General features: G+C 30.5%; 2 protein-coding genes across 2 annotated transcripts in view; both read right to left on the minus strand.

The window, feature by feature from the left end:
- LOC108783323 (zinc finger and SCAN domain-containing protein 10) overlaps positions 1-232 on the minus strand; it is an 11,395-nt gene extending 11,163 nt beyond the window's left edge. The window contains exon 1 of the mRNA XM_018551870.1: positions 89-232. Coding sequence (XP_018407372.1) covers positions 89-232 — 144 coding nt within the window. The remainder of the gene's footprint in view (positions 1-88) is intronic.
- A 2,913-nt stretch (positions 233-3,145) lies between these two features.
- Positions 3,146-19,228, minus strand: LOC108783331 (proton-coupled amino acid transporter-like protein pathetic). Its single transcript, XM_018551879.1, has 8 exons — positions 18,733-19,228; positions 11,410-11,469; positions 9,542-9,631; positions 8,712-9,069; positions 7,151-7,432; positions 6,681-6,859; positions 6,438-6,607; positions 3,146-3,498 (listed from the first exon to the last, which is right to left on the minus strand). Exons 2-8 carry the CDS (start codon positions 11,460-11,462, stop codon positions 3,257-3,259), a joined length of 1,374 nt encoding a protein of 457 aa, XP_018407381.1. The 5' UTR covers positions 11,463-11,469; positions 18,733-19,228; the 3' UTR covers positions 3,146-3,256.
- Positions 19,229-20,135: the final 907 nt, after the last annotated feature.

Genomic DNA, 20,135 nt, shown 5'->3' on the forward strand with positions numbered 1-20,135 from the left:
CCCCCCCCCCCCTCCTCTCTCTCTATCTTTCTCTCGGCATAGCCGGCATCAAGAATGCAGTTCTGGATCGGAGTAAATTCTCACTTACCATGAGCATGGGCGCACAGGTACGTATTTTAAATAGTAACTGTCGCAGCTCACTCTCCTTGTCAAAAATCTGCAGCTGATGATTGCTTTTGAGCGAGCACAGCCTACAGAGTTCTGCGAAATCGAGATCCTCGATCATTGCCATTGTCACCTACTCGCCTCACGCGATGTAGAATGCAAGAGAGACACGCACGCACGGCACGCACACGATCGCCGGAAGATTAGGTTATGCCGCGCTGGCCGCACGAATTTATCAGAACGATGGACGTGACAATTCGATGCAATATAATGCGAGTGTGTATGTATTCTAAGTATCGCGAGCGTGAGCTTCGTGGAATCTAATTTCTAGGAAAAGCTATAGAAACCGATCAAGTTGAACGTGATCAATTCTGCTTCACTCTTGTCGCTACTTGTCAGACACAGTATTGTGCAGCAGTGTTATGTAGGGAGGCCATGATGCAAGCAGCGTTGCCAATCTTTTGCTACATCTTCAATCCACAGGGTATCGATCATGAAACTTTTTCCCTAGGAAGGAAAGTAAAGTGAAAACTTTTACCATTGAAGTTAATGGAAAAATTTTAGATTGAATTTGAAATCTTCCCCAAATTACTTGAATCTTCATTTTCGTAAAAGTAAAAAAAAAAGATAAACAACAATAACTATATCTTATTTGAAAATAAAAATTTTAATAACACTAAACAGATCGTTTCATATATTTCAATATTTCATATAAATTTTATTCAAAAAAATTTTCTTTATTAAGTAGTTTAATAATTCATAAACACTGTAATAATTAATTATTCAGCAAATTCAATTGTTATAGAGCGGATCTGTAAACGCTCGCTGCTCTGTTGGATGATCTAAGATCACTAATAATCTGTTGGAAGTTTTCTTTGCACTGAATGGGTTATACTTTTAGATCCTAGAGAAATAATCCTTATCTTAGGAAAAAAAAATCATAAAACGGTTGTGTTCTGCTGAACGCAGTTAATTTCGTATTGTCCAATAGGTGGTTTGATAGAGTGTGTAACGTCAACCAATAGCAAAGCATTTTTTAATCAGACTGATGCAAAACCCTAGAAAAACCTTAAAGAAGAGAGTGGCAAAAGTCACGTGAATGCACCCATTGGTGCATGCGTCCAATTAGAAAGCAGGTCACGTAATCCATTTTCTTCTATCTCTTGCATGTTTATGGAGCTTCCTTGAACCAATCAGAGGAGACTGGTCAAACGACCAGTTCATGGCGCGGAATTGGCGCATTGCGGAATTGACGGAACGCTCGCGATTGGTGGTAGCTTCATTCCGCTGATTCCATTCCGTTAAAGTGTATTTCCCTATGTCCCATGAAGCGGAATTTGCGGAATGCGCAATTAACGCTGACCAATCGCAAGAAGCCTCCCATAAATCACTTTCATTAAATTGGCATTTCATTGGCTTGCATTGATTGCGTATCTGTAAGTTCCGCTCCATTGGACATAGGAAATTAAACGCCTGCGGATCGGTGTATGTGTGTATGTATGTGTGTAAAAAAATGTTTAACTTAAATTTATATATTCTAATATATGTATGAACAGAGAGAGAAATACAAACGAATTAAATTAATTTAGTAAAATGAACAAACATTTTCCTAATGCCCATTTCTGCCAATGCAGATTAATTTTAATCTTAGTTCAAATTTGCTCTTCATCTTTTTCTAATTCTAAAAATTAGAAAAAGATTAATAGTAAGTTAAACCGAGATTAAAGTTAATCTGCATTGGTGGAAATGGGCATTAGAGTTATGATATAACTTCGTATACATATGTATTATATATAACATAATACGATTGAATTTTATTGTGCTATTCTGCGATATCAATCGTGAACAGTGTTTTATATAATGCCTACAGAATATATACTATCTAATTATATAACAATACATTATAACAATAAATAAAAATTGAAATAATTAAGTTTAAGAAAGATATTAAAAATGTAAAAAACTCGTCAAGTATTCATTATTTCTAATTGTGATTTTTATAAATTATTATAAATTATTATTATTCTACATAGAAATTTAACATATTTGAAAATATTATCATATGTTAAAATCTGTCAAAGACAGATTAAGTATTCTTATTATTATTATTTCCTTATCAATAATATGTTATTATATTTACGAGCTTGTCAAAAATGCTGTGATTAATGTATCTAATCTAATTAATAAGATAGCGCAATCGAGTATCTCAGAAATAAATAATATTTGCCAATTATATACAATTATTTTTGTTAACTCTTCCTTTATGTCCTTCATTTACATAATACTATTAATTATACGTATATAATTACATGATCTTTTAGTATAACTGTTATACATTAGAAATACTCAATATCTATAATATATAATAATTAAATAGCTTAAACGGTATAGAACGTAAATAATTTTATAACTGTACGAATCGCAAATAAAATTACTTTATTTTTTCCGAGCTGCATTTTCTGCATGCCAATTCTTCTGATTTATCGCATCACACGCATTAATTGAATCCGAACAAGAAACTCTGCTTAATTAGATGTGATCATACACGCAATGACAAGAATGCTGATAATAGATTATAAAAGAATATATCCTAATATAAATATCAATCAGTATAAGCATATATTTATGTTCGCGAATATTAGCGAATATTGTTTTTTTCCATTAGTATATGTATTAATAAAGTACGATCTTGAAATTGAAGGATATAAGTTAGAATATTGAGAATGATAGATCCATAATTCGTGATAATTATATTTAATGTATGGAAATTGTACTTAAACAGATCCTATTAGTCATAAAAATTTTTTCTCTTCTCGTACTAGAATATTTAAGTCATCGCTTTATCTCATCTTTAATGTAAACAGCTGTCAGTAAGTGCATAATAGTACAGGAAATTAAGAACAGACGTAAATAAAACAGTAAATTCAGTAAAATATATTATTAATTACAATATAATACTTCATTATATCTACATAATATTGAGATCCACGAGTCAAATACAAACGCAAATAACGAGAACATACAAAAACGTATTTTGCGCTAATTAGTTGTTTCATTAAAACCTCGTTGCGTTTCTTGTCGACACTGGAATTCCAATTGTATAAGAAATTGAAGTAAAACATTAAATAAAATACTAAAATTTATCATTATCTTATTTATGTATGTTGATTATATCTTGCACTGAGATCCATGAACCAAATGCTAACGCTAATAACGAGAATATAACTAGCACAGAGTTTTTCCATAACCGCCAGTTGAAAGTACCCAAATGGCTTTCCCAACACGAAATCGTTTCGACGACAGCTGGGATACTGATGCCGAGAATAGAAAAGAATATTGCACCGACTAGAGAAATGAACGGGTCCAAATCAGGCACTAACAGCGCGAAGACCACTGTAAAAAAGAAATCATAATTATTCACAAACATATTAATCAATGTTTTTGACTGAATTGAAGCTTACATTTATATTAAATGTGCATGTAAAATACCTTTTAGTACACACGATTAGGCCATGCATTCGTATCGTAAAGTACTTCACTTGATTATTATTATTATTTAATGATCAATAATCCTTATTCTTTCTGTTTTTTAATTCATAAACTTACAAATGACTTCTAAAGATATTAAAGTATATGTAAGACTTTTAATAATTTTTATATACTTTATAATAATAATAGCTTATAATTAAATGCAATAGTTTACAGTTAATCGAAAGCAGTACATATATAGTACACGACAAAATAGGCGCGTTTGCAGCTAAGAACTAATTTAATTAATCTGAATAAATATAAATAAAATAATAAAGTAGTATTTTTATATCTTATATGTTTTAAAAGATTTAGGTTTATCAGCTAATGTCTTTTCCGTTCTTTTGAATGGATATATCTATAATTGTTCTATTTTGCCTATATTTCGTGAAAAGAGCCAAAGCAACTGCCCTCATTTTTCTTTCAGATGCTATACTAGTTTTTTATTTTAATTATTAAAAAATGTGTCATTAACCGCATAATATTCTTATTATACTTTACACAAATGTCGAATGAAGAAAAAGGAAACATAAGTTGCAAACGAGTAACACATTTTTCACGGTACTTAGATATTCGTGACACTGTATTTACGTGCTTACAATTATTCAACGCAGGAATTCGTTGCACCTAAACTAGCAGTAACACATTACATCAATGTTACAATTTCCTACTCAACAATGTAACTGTTATATACAACATGTGTCATATATATTACATTCATTGTTAAGTGGCAAATTACAGTATTGATGTATGTACTGTTATATACTGTTTAGTTAATATTTAAAGGGAAGCGTGTAATGAGTGAAAAAAATCTATCGTAACAATAAGAAATTGAATCGGACACGAAGTCCAAAGTGGGCCGAATCTATTGCATCGAATGAAGGAACTGATCCGAGCCGAATAAAGCAGACGATTCCTTTCTTTCTCGGTACACTTGGTAATAAAAAGGCACGTCACGCGTACACGCACGCGAAGTAAGTGGGTGACACCGATCATTCAATCGGTTCACCGATTGGGTCTGCAACTCGACCTCCTCTCTACCGAGAATGCGTGATTCATCACGGTTTCTCCATCTCGCAATCGCTAGAATGTCGCGGCAAAAACGCAACCGGAAAAGGTTACGAGAAAGCGGTATTAACTTTTGGAGACCTATTGAAAAACACGCCATCTCTTTAAGTATTTCTCATAACTATTTAATTATTACGCTATGAACTCGTTATTTACAATCCTGATAGATTAGACGTTATCTCTGATCTCACGTAACATAAATCTCGGTAAAGAGTGGTATTCATAGTCGAATCTTATATTTATAACCATTTTAAATACAGTCAGATTAACATCTTAAGACATTATTACTTAAGATAATTGAAATAAGAACGGGCTATAAATACCGCCCAAAAATATGAAAAATGTTTGTCTACGATATTACAGTTATATCACACATTTCAGTTTAAAGGAGAAATTCTAAGGTATTCAGAATCAGACACTTTTAAAACTTATGCAGTTATCATTTTGAAAATCCATACATTCATAAAAGAAAGTTTATTTATCCAGGAAAGTTTGAGAAACCGTCTAAAAATAACTAAATAGATTGTTTGAACGCTCTACAGAAAAATTTTTTTAATAAACGATAGATTTCAGAACTAATGAAGTATTTATATTTAATATATGTGTTCGATCACATTAGATAACAATACACTAACAATACACTACCAAGGAAATCCAAAAATATATAAGATTAATTTTGATATTTAATTATATACAGGAACTAAAGCAGTTTATTATACGTAAAAAAATTCATATCATCCAATTAGAAAAAAGTGGAGATAACCTTCACGTAATCTTAAAAAATTCAACTTTTTTTGAAAATTAATTTTTCCATTATTTGTTCCCTTTCAAGTAATACAAATTTTGTCTCAAACATTTTTGCTTTTTGATATATTTCGACGTTTTGTTTTCGGTAGAACTTCCTGTATATTTATGGATCTCTGTGGTAGTGTATTCTTATATTTAATAATACAACATATGTCAAATGTAAACACACCATTAGTCTCGAAATCTATCGTTCATTAGAAACAAAATAAGGTTTTTTGCAAAGCGTTTAAACAAGTTATTTTATTATTTTTTGAAAAGTTTTCGAAGCTTTCCTGAGTAAATAAATTTGTTTTTCATGAACGTGTGGACTTTCAAGACGACAACTGCATAGGTTTTAGAAGTGTCTGTTCACGGCCAAAATTAGCCATTTTTAGACTCCCTCCTTTGAAGGTCTATAATTTATGTCTCTCAAAGAATTAAGATCCTAATAAAAAAGAAAACAAAAAGAGAGGGAAAATTTATTGCGTGAGAAAAGAAGTTCTATAAAATGAATCTAGTATAAAAATGTATAATTACTTCTAATTATTTTTAGAAACTATATTTCTCTATAAAAATCCATTTATGTATATGAAAAAAGGCACGAGTCGCCAAATGATGTAGACGATTTGTGAATCATTCGCTTATAAAAGCAACAGTCGCTTTCCTGTGCCGAAACTATATTTCTATTCACTGTTATCCTTTCCAATCAGGTAAAAAACCACTATGTCTGCGACGACCGGTTTTTCGCGTTTAATAACACTTCGCATAGCTGAAATATTTTAAATCCATATTCTTAATATTGTATTAGCATTTTTTTGTTCGATTTACATTTTAATCATTTGTTTACAGCTTCGATTGAATTTGTTTCTATTTATAATTAATCTGTTCACAGATTTAATCACAGTAGCAGCTAGTTAACATCTTCTCATTCGAATGATTTAACATTTTACCTGTTAGCATAACAATGCATATTCTCATCACCGTCTCGCCCAAGGCCAAAAATTTATGGTTAAACAAGTGTTTTATGGAATTCCACATGATCTCGAGCGGCACGAAGAGTTGCAGACCGTAAGTAAAGAGAACAGCTGCAGCAATGAGGGCCTTTACCACTTGGGCCGGACTAAAACATTACCACTCATCAGTTTACAATGCAATCAAAATGACATATTAACATAAAAGAGATGTCAACTCACATTTCCGAATTTGGCAGACTCAACGTGATGCTGGGTTCTACTTCGTCGCCGTACGCAAGGTAACCAAACACTCCCATCATAGCGTATAGACTTACGACTATCGTCATCGTGATGTTAAGTACGCTAGGACATCCGAGGAAATGATGTGGATATTTCATGTTGTTCGCCACGGGCATCACCTGCAATCACAATGATACCAGGAAGCGCTCGAGAAAGACAGAAAAGAGACCGTGCAATTATTTTTTAAATCATTCGCTTACTAAAAGTAACAGTTGCTTTCCTGCATCGAACTAGTTCTATTCTCAGCTGTTACCTTTTCGATCAAATAAAAAACCGCCTACTCCTGCGACCACCAGTTATTCGCGTTTAATGTCTCTCCTTCTGGATTTCCGATCTTATAAAGAAAGGCCAAGGTACTACGATTTAATTCGCGTTTAATAACACTATGGCAATTGGTAATAGAAACTTACAACGCCGATACCTTCGATGGCGAATATCACAGTTGCGAAGAAACGGGGTAGTTGGTCCACCGAGGCAAACAGCTTGTTGTTATTAAGTGAATGCAGGTTGCTATTACTGAAGATGTAGTAGAGCGTGATCGCAAAGCCGGTTATCATGAAGATGTTCGCCAGTGCCGAGAATGGCACCATGTATTTTAAATCGCGTACCTGCCCGAGCAGTATCAATGCCGGGATCAACGAGTAAATGAACATTTCAATACCTATGAACTTCCCGCTGTTAGAATTTACGATCTGAAAAAAAAACGAGACACACAACTGTGACAGAAAATCGATTTAGTCTTTGTGATTTGTAAAAGGGCGATGTCACTTTTTTGGTATTTTTTCGCAAGTAGAAATCTTCAACTTGTTAAGGTTTTATATAATACACATTTATACATCTAGATTTCCAATTAAATTTTTTAAATCCTTAAGAAATTTTGTAGACGTATTTCTTTTAATTTCGTGACTCAGATTTGTGTAAAAAAAAAAGTCAGAGTTATCTCTATTTCTATTCTATCATTTAGATTCTTTCAATTAAATTTAATTGTATTTCACAATATATGTAACTTCTCAGTTATAATTTGAGTAATTCTTAGAATTACAATTATATAAATCGCGAGCATCAATAAATTAACGTACGTATAAAATAGATAATAATTTTAAAATGTATATGTGATACATAATCAGTAATTATGTACAAATAGCAAAAAAACTTTATAGTATTTATGATAAGAATTATTGATGGAAACACTGCAATCTAAGATATCTTGCAATAATAAACTGCAATAATTATCAATTATTATCATTAAATTATCAAATATAATTTTTTGTTATTGCTTCACAAACAATAATACAAATTAAATTAAGTTATCTGCTGATTAAAGAATGTAATAATCATCGTGTAAGTACGGAAAAATATTTGTTCTCGAAATCATAAAAATTGCGGAGCCTCAGTCAGTTTATCTCAAATTAGTTTCGAATCGTATACTATAAATTTGTATCACTTACAAAACTCTAATACTGACCAATCTACTTAACTCTTTACTGAAAAAAAAAAAATAATTACTTATTTTTTAAAGTAAAAAAACTGAACAGCTTTTAATATTATTATATTTTTTTAAAATAAATAACGAATTACTATTTTTCAGTATTAGATTTTTGTAAAGGACGTATAATACTTTTTAATCTCTATTATAGTTTGAATGCCAGTTCTGTCCCTTACAAAATAACGATCTAATCAACTCGTTAACATATCTCGCAAACAATTTCGTATGCCTAATATTTATGGCAAATGATAAGAAAGGATTAACATAATAAATACGATAAGTGGTATAATTATTATATAAAATAATTTCGTACTCATTAAACTTACATTAAATTGCTATAATTGTAATTGCGCTAAACTTAGGCTACAACTTACTAGTTGTAACAGAGGCGAAAATGAATTAATTCGCTAGTCGTGCCGAGCACTTCTTAACATACATGTGATACATAAACGATCTTACTGTCATGAATTATGTAATATGCATACCTGTTGAAGAGACTTAGAAACAAATACGACATAAACACACGAGCCGCCTATGTATGTCGCGCACAGCGCCGTATTAACGAATATCTTGCTGTAGTTGGCCCACGGCCTGAGCGGTTTCGGTCCACAAAGAAAGGCCGCATACGCCGTTTCAGCATACGTCATTTGCGGCGTCTTAGTACGCCGGCAGAGTATATGAGACGTACGCACCAGTATGTGCACGCAGTGGGCGCAAATAAAACCGATTATAATTGTACCGATCCCGCCAAACACTAACCCGCCGTTATTTATCGCGTGCGGCATGGCCAGAATTCCCGTTCCTAGAGAAGATTTCAGAAGATGTGCCAAGGAGCCCAGATCTCTGAAACGCACAGCAGAATGTGTAGTTACGATATGTTTCTTTGCTATAAAATGTATAATATTATCACGGATATACATACATATATTATTATGCTTATGCACATCGTCGCGTTGATAGAAAAGTATAACAGAAGTAAAAAATTAGCATTAGAAATGCAGAATATTCCAATTTTTAAAACATTCACAGTTTTTTTTTTTAAATTAAAGGTGTAACATAGAAACAAGTGAAGTTATGCGCATATAATACATTCTATCCTAATTAAAACATTATTCCAATTTTCAGAATTTATAAAATGATCTATTAAAAAATTGCAATTATGAGATATGTGTTACTTTGCTATGACGCGGCAATACGTTAATGTGTACGTTCAAAATAAAATGCTGCAATATCTTTTGAACAGAATATATGAAAAATACATGTAAACTTAATTGATAGGTACCGACAAAAATTCTAGCATTTTAACGAAACTTACGAAGTTGTATGTTGTTTATCACGATGTTCGAATGGGTCGTACAGTTCATCCTTTTCTTTGTACTCGCCGATATTCGGAGCTATTTTCGTGCTGAAATGAAAATAACAAACTATTGTACAAAGTATTAAATTTCATTAGAACGAGATAACGGAAAAATGCAATACATATACACATGGAAATAAGAGCGCATTAAAAATAGTCTCTTATTCGTGAATGAAAGGGATGCTCTTTTTTCCTAATATTTTTTATATATTCAAATTTTGTTTTATTATTTTAAATAATATTAATCGTTAATATATTAAGAATTAATAATTATTTAAGAATGAATGTTTTCAATAATAAAATTATGCAGCTGCATTAACCTTCTCTTTATGTACAAATGTTTTAACGTTAACCGTGCACAGAGGTGTATCTAATTACATCGCCAATGCATTTTCAGTAGATACAAAATGTAAAGAAAAACTTTGGCTGCGTAAGTATTTGTAAAACTTTATATTAATTTTTAAGAAGATAAAAGTATCAAAAAATTACAAAATGTATTGTAATTTAAATTAAGTCTAGGATGTGTTTGCATCCCTATACACAGAGAGAGGGTTAAACAGTAATAGGATACAGCGGAGCTATAAGTTCTGTAAGTTTCCTTAAAGTAATACGAAAATGTACAACGGTAAACAATATCTTTTTGCAGTGACATATTATAATTATATTATATTATACAATCACGATTACTCCTTGAGAGCACAAACACGACATTTATAATAATAATCAACATGTGCTGTTCAAAAACATAAAATATTATTATGAAAAATGGACAAAAAAGCTCTACTCTATCCTATTTCTTGATAAAAAATATATATTATATTTATACAATAATATTTAAAATTTACATAAAACAATTCTTATCTTGTTGAAAATTAAGTCACATTGATTATTGTGAATTTTGTATATATTACATAATATATCAAATTTTAAATGCACTTTACCAGATATCGTACTGTACTTGTATATAATTTTGGACAAAACATTTTTAGTATTATAAGAATCTGAAGCAAAAATTTTGCAGTACCGTTTATCACGTGACCAGTCGAGTGATAAAATAACAAGAACTAAACTAATTTCGATCAAGAGTCATAAGGAAAAACATCAAGTTTATGCAATGCGTTTCCTATCTCCGCGTGAAACGCGATATAATCGCATTCCATGACGATTAATCTTGATCCGATGATTAGTTTTGCAGACACTGCGTATACAGAAGCCGCGTTATCTGCAATTGACGTTTATCGCTTAAGAATGACTCTGATCATTAAGAAAGCTTTTGCCGATCATTTAATTACATTGTTCGAAAAAAAAAATTATACGAATAAGATTAGATATTTCCTAGCTGTTTAAGATGATGAATGCAAATCTTAAATTTGCATTTATCTTATTTCTAAATTTATGTTACCATTCTGAAAAATGTACACCTAAAGTTGGAAAAGTGAGTTACTTTTATATATTTTGTGATGTTGTAACTATGATATGTGACATAAACTATTCTTTAGCACATGTTAGAGAATAAAACCTTTTTTTGCAAATTAAATTGCAAATTTCTCAAAATTATGATGTGACAAAGCAATTAAGAAAATGTATGATGAAAATTCAACATTTAAAAAGTATTATAGTTGTTCTAATATTCAAAAAGAATATTGGTCATTTTCTATCGAACAGCGTTATTTGCATTCTGTATTTGACAATGTTAAGTGTGAACAATATCAGCAAGATCCTTTGCAATGCGATTAGTGAATTACATTTTAATCAATATTTTTATATTTTGTCATTTGGTTTATCGTGCAAACAATATAGCATCGGATATTAATTGGCGGAAGTACCTGCTACTGAATTCTGTCATGGGATTGTCCAACTCTTTCTCCGCTCGACCCATGGCGATCCTGTAAAAATAACAATAGATAATGTATGAGATTTGTTGAGAGAAAAAAAAGGTACAGAAGAAACAGAAAATACGATTCTTAAATATATACTATATAATTCAATTTTAAATATTATGTCAATAACAAATAAATTATAACATAATCTAAAAATAAATTATTATATTATATATTAATATTAATTAATTACTATAAAATTGAATAAATTAATTTATTATATTCAATTTTTTTATATTTTTATATTATTTTTTGTTTGCTGGATAAAATTTCATGAATGTATAATGAACTGCGAAATTTTATTTCTTATTATAATAACATGAAATGTATTATTACAACATTAATATTTTTATCAGTTGCATCTTACAATTTTCATTAATAATTTAATGGTACATTGAAAAATCAGTAAATTTACAATTAAAAATAAAAAAAAACAGTTGCCGACGCATTGAGTAAGATAAGCGTTATCGTATGCTGTTTGAAAACGGAAGGCTTCCTCGTTGTCATATCACATTGTAAATATGAAACAATCAGCTAAACAAACACTGACTGACCGCGATTTTTTATACTAATGCTCAGTATAACAATCAGTGGAACTTTTAAAAGGAAAACATGTTGTGATTGCAATTTCTTTTACATTTAATTAATGATATTATTAATGACATATCGGCCAAAGCCCTTGCACTCACCTTGTTTGCGTAACGTATTGCGGAAAAAAGTTTAGACTAAGAGATAAAGCTGTATTATTAATATTCTTTGGTGAGAATTATTAAAAGCCAAGTCATGTTTCAGGTTAATCGACTGTGAGAATTAATTACTCTTTTTGTTCCTGACAATTGTATGAGTTATTACTAACAAATATTTTAATTGCAGATTCGCAAATTTCTATGAAATTATTTTTTAATGAGAGATTAATGTGCCGCCGCAATAAAATTTTGGATATACAATATACCTCTTTTAATTTGTCACTTAAAATTAAAATATCTAAGTAAGTATAGAAATGATCAATAAAAAGATCGAATATCAATTCTCTTTAATCATATGCAAGAATTTGACAAGGCATTAATAAGATTTGTGTAAAATTGGTTAAAAGTTTATCGATAAATCGCGATATGTAGTTCAAGGCTCAATTATTATCGATAATCAATTTTATCGGATTTAATTTATTGATTGTGAGATATGAAATATAAAAGAGAGTTGAGACTGACGAGAGTCTGAATTTGTATATGAAAAACGTAGTGGCAAAAAAAGAATGCGAGTTTCTAAAGACTTATCAACAAAAGTGGTCAGTTACGTAAAAAGAAAAAAAAACAAAAGTGATTTACAATTACGTAAAAAATACAGTTTTAACATGTATATACACAATACACATCTGACAAATGGACATCGTATGATGCTTCACCTTGACCAATTTTCTTAAAAGTTCCTCCGAAGTTTATTCGTCAATAAAAACCTAGCGTGCTGTTTCGACGATCGATGATGAAAATTCTTCATGGATTGCGACGGACAACGTGAGATTCACGTAGAAAATTAATGGAAGGTAAAAAGTCAAGAGTTGTGCAAGAAGCCCCCTGCGCTCAAGATTGCAATCAACTGATAGCGACCAGTTCTTAATTTGCTTTCGCCATTTTACATAAAAGTGGCAGGGAAATGACTATATTATGCGAACGAACGCACTCTTTGAATTAATGACTTCATTCGACGGTATCTAACGGATCTGAATGTATAACTATGGGTCCTCGGAAGATCCTTGATTGAAGCGAATACATGTAACGCATATATGAGGGATTTCAAAGTCGCGAAGGACTCGCGCAACTGAAACTATACATCTCATAAATATTCCACGAAGAGCAAAGAATAATGTTAAGAAGATACGCAAGGACGATCTGTGATTGCAATTTGCGGAGGTAGAAATTAACTTTGAAAAAATTATTAATTAACGAAAAGTTTACTACTATAATCACAATAATGATTATGATCTATGTGTATAAGTAGATATAATTAATTGTATGTTTATAATATATTTATTATAAAATTTTTATATTGATTTTTTAAAATTATAGAATAATTTACTGTAGAGTGTAATTAAATTAAATTAAAGAAATTAAACCGTATAAATAATTTTATTAGAGTCTAAATTGATTAAAAAATGTTAGTTTTTTTTATAATACATATACTTAGAACACTAATTAACAATATCGAAATAAATGGAAGAAAGCATTTCTCTTTACGTAGGCTTCTGAAAAAGTTTCTGCAAACGACATGAAAAAAAAAACATGTAAAATTCGGTAGAAATAAAGCCACTTACCGATTTTTACATATTCTTTTTTTCATATCATTTGCAAAAACTTGTCCAGCAGTCTACGTATACAGTATATTTGTAGTTTTATTTCTGCATTACATCGAAACATGATGTAGCAAATATCGTTGAAATATTTGTCATCTCGTTCTTTATAAGTTAATCAATAAATTAGTTCCAGCGAAACAAATCACTCAGAAATAATCTTAATAATCTAATAGATAAGCTTTATCAAGGATCGACTTAAGTAGACTCAGTGTTCTTATTTTTTTTTTTTGAAAAAATTTTATTAAAAAATTTTATTTAGAGATGTCCGCATGCAATTTTTTATTTTTAACCGTTATAACTTTCATATAATATAAGTGTTTATTGTAAAATTGTATTCTACGTTCAAGAATTGAATATTTAAAGAATAATTATCATTTTAAATACTCGCGCTTACAATAGATAATCGTTGTCATAATGAAAGTCATCCTATTATTACAGAACATACTATTTTAATTTTTTATAGCAAAATATTGAACAGTCTGATAGTTGAGACTTTCTAACTTTCACAAGTTAGAATTACTTATATTATAATTATTTACACATACAAAGAAATTGCTATTAATACAATATATTGTCGTGAAATGACTACGGCAGTGTCACGATATATTATACTTTACCACACTATAACCACTTGAAAAAATCTAACATGACTCACAAAGGCTCAGTCTTGCGTCTGATATGGACTTGACAAGGAAACGACTTGATATTCACAGTTAAATTTATTTAAAAAAAAACCAGACGGTGTGGGTGTGTGTGTGTGTGTGTGTGTGTGTGTGTATGGAGGGGAGGAGGACTCACGATAGACCCAAGCTTGCGTTTCACATGAAAATATGAAAATCAGCACGATCGCTTTGTTATTATTATTTCCTAGCTGAGTTAATATAAATACCAGTGTATAATTTTGCTCATTTGCATCTAATCTCCTTAGATATTAATAATATTAAACTGTCAGCAGAGATATAAAACTAAGAATGGTTACAGTAGAAGATGTAGCACTGGCAATGACTCAAACATTAACGTGTGATTAGCTCAGCATTAGTGTATTAGGTTACCGTTCTAGAGACCATAAGTTCAAATCTTACCGGCGATGCACTATTCAAAAATTAATTGTAGTTAATAAAATGGAAAAATAAGTATGCGAAACAGCTGCGAACACACATTAAATTGAAAAGATAAAAAGTGAATAACAAAGAATTTTGTTTTTTCATTGTTTTTATGTAAGAAAATTTTTATTGCATATAAAAAATACTTTTTCCATTTAAAGAAAGATTTTCATTTTAAAACAAAGTAAACTTTAATTCTTATAGAAAGTAACAACCAACAAATTTCTTCAAATCAAAGAAATCGAGTTGATGTCGATTTTATTTGTAGTCGATTATTTCTTAATGTCGATTTCATTTATAATGGATTATTTTTTAATGTGCCATGTATGCGCCAGGCCAATCGATAAATTGGTGCACTGTTTACATCATGTAAAAGTATCGTATTTTAAACGAATCTTTCAAATATTATTGTATTTTGGAAGATTTTACGTTCGAATGCTCTTCCATTAAGAAATAGTCGACATATAAATATTTGATAATATAAACACATATTTACAATGATGTTTAAAGGTACAAATATGTAAATATATTGCGTTTTATGCAAATCATTTTTATCGGATCGATCATTCATCGAATATTAATGCAACGAGTGCACGTTAAACTTTAAATTAATATTTTAAATCAATCTTTTATCAATCACACAACATAGATTATTATCACTTGAATCATTTAGTTTAAAGTTAAATCTATACTCCTTTTTATCCCTATCGTAATATGAACGTTTATTTATTAAAAGATTAATTGCACATAACTACTGCAAACCATTCCGTTTCTTAGTAAATGTTAGAAATATTTAACAATTGAAAAAAATTTAATGTGTATTTTACGTGTTGTAAAAATATGTAAATATATAAATTATAAAACCGATTAAAAATTACAAATACATAAATTGTATGTTCACACAAGATTCTTATCGTAAAATCATAAAACTAATTTTACAATAAAAATTTTTTATAAATTTTACAAATTGTATTTATGAAATAAATACACTAAAATTGTTTACAAAATATCTCTGGGATTTTACTTACAATGAGATTTTGCTTTACAATGCAATTCCAACTATGACGCAAAGTCGGTTATTAAAATTTCTCATAAAGACTTAATGAAGCAATCTCATTCTAAATGAATTTGCATATACATAAGTATTAAATCATCGAGAGAAACATTCATATCGTTTTTTTACACGCGTAAGTAAATTAATTATGTTTTAAATATTTAAAGAAGCGTATTTATTGTTTTTTTGCTTACTGTTCATACACGTTGATAATAATTAGAATTTATTTTTAGACACGCAGTAAAGATCATAGTTTATTTGTAGGTAGCAATATAGTACAATAGAGTACAAAAAATAATCTTAAGTAATTAAATATGAGGAAAACATATTTTGTGTCAAGCATTTTCAATAATTTTCCTTTGCAAAAAAACGACAAATATAATATAATGCAAAATCTGTTAATTAAATCGATGTCTACAAAATGCTAGCAAAAATGTAACAAAACTTGCCGCTTATAAAGTGAACACAGTAAACAGCAAATAGATTTCAAAAATCGAATAAGAATATGCACAGCATAATATGGCAAATTAGTTAGCAAATGTCGAGCAAAATTTGCTATTGAATAGCTCGATGCCATTTTTTCAATGTTGATTATTATTATATTATTAATTATATACTACAATTGTTACATTAAAAAATATATTAATTTAACAAATTTATTATAACATTTTTATAAAATTTGTATGTATATTATAAAAAATATCTTTATTCTTCTTCTTCTTACTTTCGTTGAAACTTATGAAAAAGCAGTAGATATGGACTATTTAAAAGCATTTAAAGGTATTTAAAGGTAATTCAAGGTTTTTAAAGCAATTTATATAATTATATAGGTCTACAACTTAATTCTCTCTTTTTAACCAAGTTTCGATGTAAAAAGGTAAAAGAATATCAACCTAATATTTAAAGTTATTCCCTTCACTTTTCATACATTTTCGCCATTTTTCAGGTAATTGTCGGATTCCTCTTAAAAAAAAAAAAAAAGATTTTGAGTCGACGAATTCTATGATACTTCTTTTGACTTCTTCGGGGGATTTGAATTGAGAATCAATCAGATGATGTTGAAGGGTCCGAAAAAGATGGTAATCCGTAGATGCCTAGGTCCGAAGAGTACGTGAATTTCCAAGCCCGAAATGATTTCTAAGCCCGGAGATGGTTTCTATCGTTGATTTTGCCATGTGTGTGCGGCTGCACTTCATCTTGCAGCAAAATTACTTACCTTTTTCCAGGGCCAGTAAATGATATTTTTACTTCAAGGACGTCACTTACTCGAATCAGTTGCTGTTGATAACGCTCAGCAGTGACCGTTTTTTCAGATTGGAGCAGCTCACAGTAAACATTGCCCTTCCGATCTGACCAAATACATAGCAATATCTTTTTGCTGTGAATGTTTGATTTTGCAGTGCTGGTTAATGATTGACATGAACCCAAGATTTTCGTCTTTTTGGATTATCCTACAGAATCCATTTTTCATCACAAGTCCATATTTTGATGCAGAAAGTTTTTTTTTGTGAAATTTTGACAACAGTCGTATTGTGGCGTCTCTTCTTATTTTCAGGCGTTAGCACATGTGGAATCCAACGATCTTCCTTTTCAATCCTACCAAGTTTCCACAAACGTTTCAAAATGGTTTGTTGGCTTACCGCAAGTGTATTCGCAAGCTCCGATTGCGTTTGACAAGGATTTTCGTATAAAAGCTATTTCAATTCTTCATCCTCCACTTTCTTTGGTTAGCCTGGTTGTTCTTCATCCTCCAAATTGAAATTGGCCGTCACGAAATCTTTGGAACCATGTTTTGCATGTACGACACAGAGTTTTCGTCTAAAGCCGAGGAAATAATTTCTTGAGCTTCCGCGGCATTTTTCTTCAGCGAATGCGAAAAGGAAGCAGTGTCTCAAATGATGTTTTTCGAACGACATAATTTTCACTACTATTTTTTTAAGTTAGATTTGCAACACTGATAGCTATTATACCCTATTTTAGAGTTTAAGGATGACGCTTCAAAATGATTGTATGGCGAGAAAAAGATTCAAATTTAAATAAGTTCTGTGGTCGATTGAATATAGAGGCTGAGAATTAAGTTGTAGACCTAATATTATATTGAGAAAAATGAAAAGTGTTGTTAGATATATATATATATGTAGTTATATATTGTTTGACTTAACAAATATTTGCTTAACAGCTCTTGATTGCTGCGTTTAGTTGAATCAACTAATATTTTTTTAAAAGAGCAATTTTTTTTCAGCGTGCGTTATAATAATCAATATATCATGTGAGTCTCATATTAAATTGAGTCAATATATAAATAACGTTAATATATAGTTATACACTACCTTAATTTTTAAAGGCAAAATAAAGGTTACTCGCGTTGATTAAAATTTATTATTATTTGATTTACTATTACTTAATAATATATAATTACTTGTCATAAATAATTGTAATTAAATAACGTTAATATCCTGTGGCACATTTGTGTCGTGTCTATATTTGGATGGTTCTTAAAAAATTACTTTCATTTTCATGATTTTGTAAAACCAGTTGCAGATATTTCAATGTCAGAATTACAGGTGGCAGAAGTATTTTGTTTTCTCTGATTGTAGATATACACTCTTTGCGTAAATAAGTCGTTTGTAAGTTAGCACTTTCGTCGACAATTTAAATAACAACCATCGGGCGACAATTTAAATAACAAAATTTTATATTTTCATAAATTTTCTCGAGTATGTACTTACGGTGTACATAACTTGTGGTATTAAAGTCATACTTACTCTTGTATATCGAGACGTGAATGAATGAAGATTTGTTGCTTGATTTACGAAGAACGTTTATTTCTTTCTCTGACGACGTTGCAGTATAGTGAATTCTCCGGATTCACATTATCACTCTGCTCGGATGAAATGTCAATCCTCTTGTTTAACTCAACGTGTTTTACTTTAGTATTTTGATTTCAATTCTCGTCTATCTAAAGATCTTTATTTTCTCTCCGTCTCTTTCTGTTTTTCTCCTTTTCATGTAGCACGAAGCGCTCACGTGAGTTCCGATCGAGCGGGAACCCGTAAGTTTTACACAAGATTTCGCGCGTATTGCCTTTTCTTTTTTAAAGATTATATTTATAATATAACGCGTGATAATAATGATTCATCAGCGGATTATTAAAGCTCAGATGATTTACGAGATTATCAAACAAAAATCCAAATAAATCGCGTAATCTCGATTCAAATAAATTCTGCAGTCTGCAAATATGCAAAGAGACAATGACGGCGATTAAACAGTGACCTGCACTGTCTTATCTATATCTTATATATATGCTTTACAGATTTCTCGCCGATCTTGGAAATGTGGAAATAATTTGGTAATCGCACGCTTGCACTGCAAGTTGATTAAATAGATTTCACTAACTGTATTCGATGGAAATATTCGTGTGTAGCTTCACCATTAAAATATTTCGCGGTTTTAAGAATAAAGTATCTTTAATAACTCATCTGTGTTATCTTTGAATTCCACTGGAAATTATTGCCGGCGTTTCCGCAATCGTGTAATCAGGGTTTAGTCTCACATTGACAGATTTATCAACGTAATCATCCGAGAGATTGATGACTTTTTTCTCCGTCTGAAATCATTGAGTGGTCGATGAACGTATGTAGGATGATGAACAAATAACCTTCGTCGATTTTGTTGAACTTTTTTCTAGTCTTTCACTGAGTCGGTGGGAGGTAATAAGAGTAACGAGCCGAAATTAACGTGAAATGGTGACAGACCGCACACGACTGGGCAAGTTTCTTAGCGTTAGCCAGGTATATATATATACGGACAGTCAATACATGAGTGACTACCGCGAACACGAGCTTCATCGCTCATGCGAGTACACCAGCAAGGGAGGGAGTAGATAGTGACAGTAGGTAATGTACTCAATTCGACATTACTTTGAAGTGTGCACGAGTGTACGGTAGGAATCAAGCGAATGGTTTTGCTTACCAATATTATAAGCAAAAAATTACTTCATATACCAATTAATAAGAGTATAGGATTTGACAACATTTGAAGAGTTAATTGTAAGTAAAATGTTGTTCCAGATGTATTAATAATTAATTAATACGAAAACAATTTTGCTGAAATATTAAAAAATTTAGATATAGATACATATTTATAGAGAATAATTTTGTAGGATCAA

Source organism: Cyphomyrmex costatus, unplaced genomic scaffold, assembly GCF_001594065.2.
Source record: "Cyphomyrmex costatus isolate MS0001 unplaced genomic scaffold, Ccosl1.0 scaffold148, whole genome shotgun sequence".
Lineage (NCBI taxonomy): Eukaryota > Metazoa > Arthropoda > Insecta > Hymenoptera > Formicidae > Cyphomyrmex > Cyphomyrmex costatus.

Coding starts and splice junctions, on each gene's coding strand:
- LOC108783331 (XM_018551879.1), bottom strand. CDS start 11,462: ATGGGTCGAGCGGAGAAAGAGTTGGACAATCCCATGACAGAATTCAGT. Junction 9,070..9,541: donor GATAAACAACATACAACTTC/GTAAGTTTCGTT, acceptor TGTGCGTTTCAG/AGATCTGGGCTCCTTGGCAC. Junction 3,499..6,437: donor ATGCATTGTTATGCTAACAG/GTAAAATGTTAA, acceptor TCTTTTTTACAG/TGGTCTTCGCGCTGTTAGTG.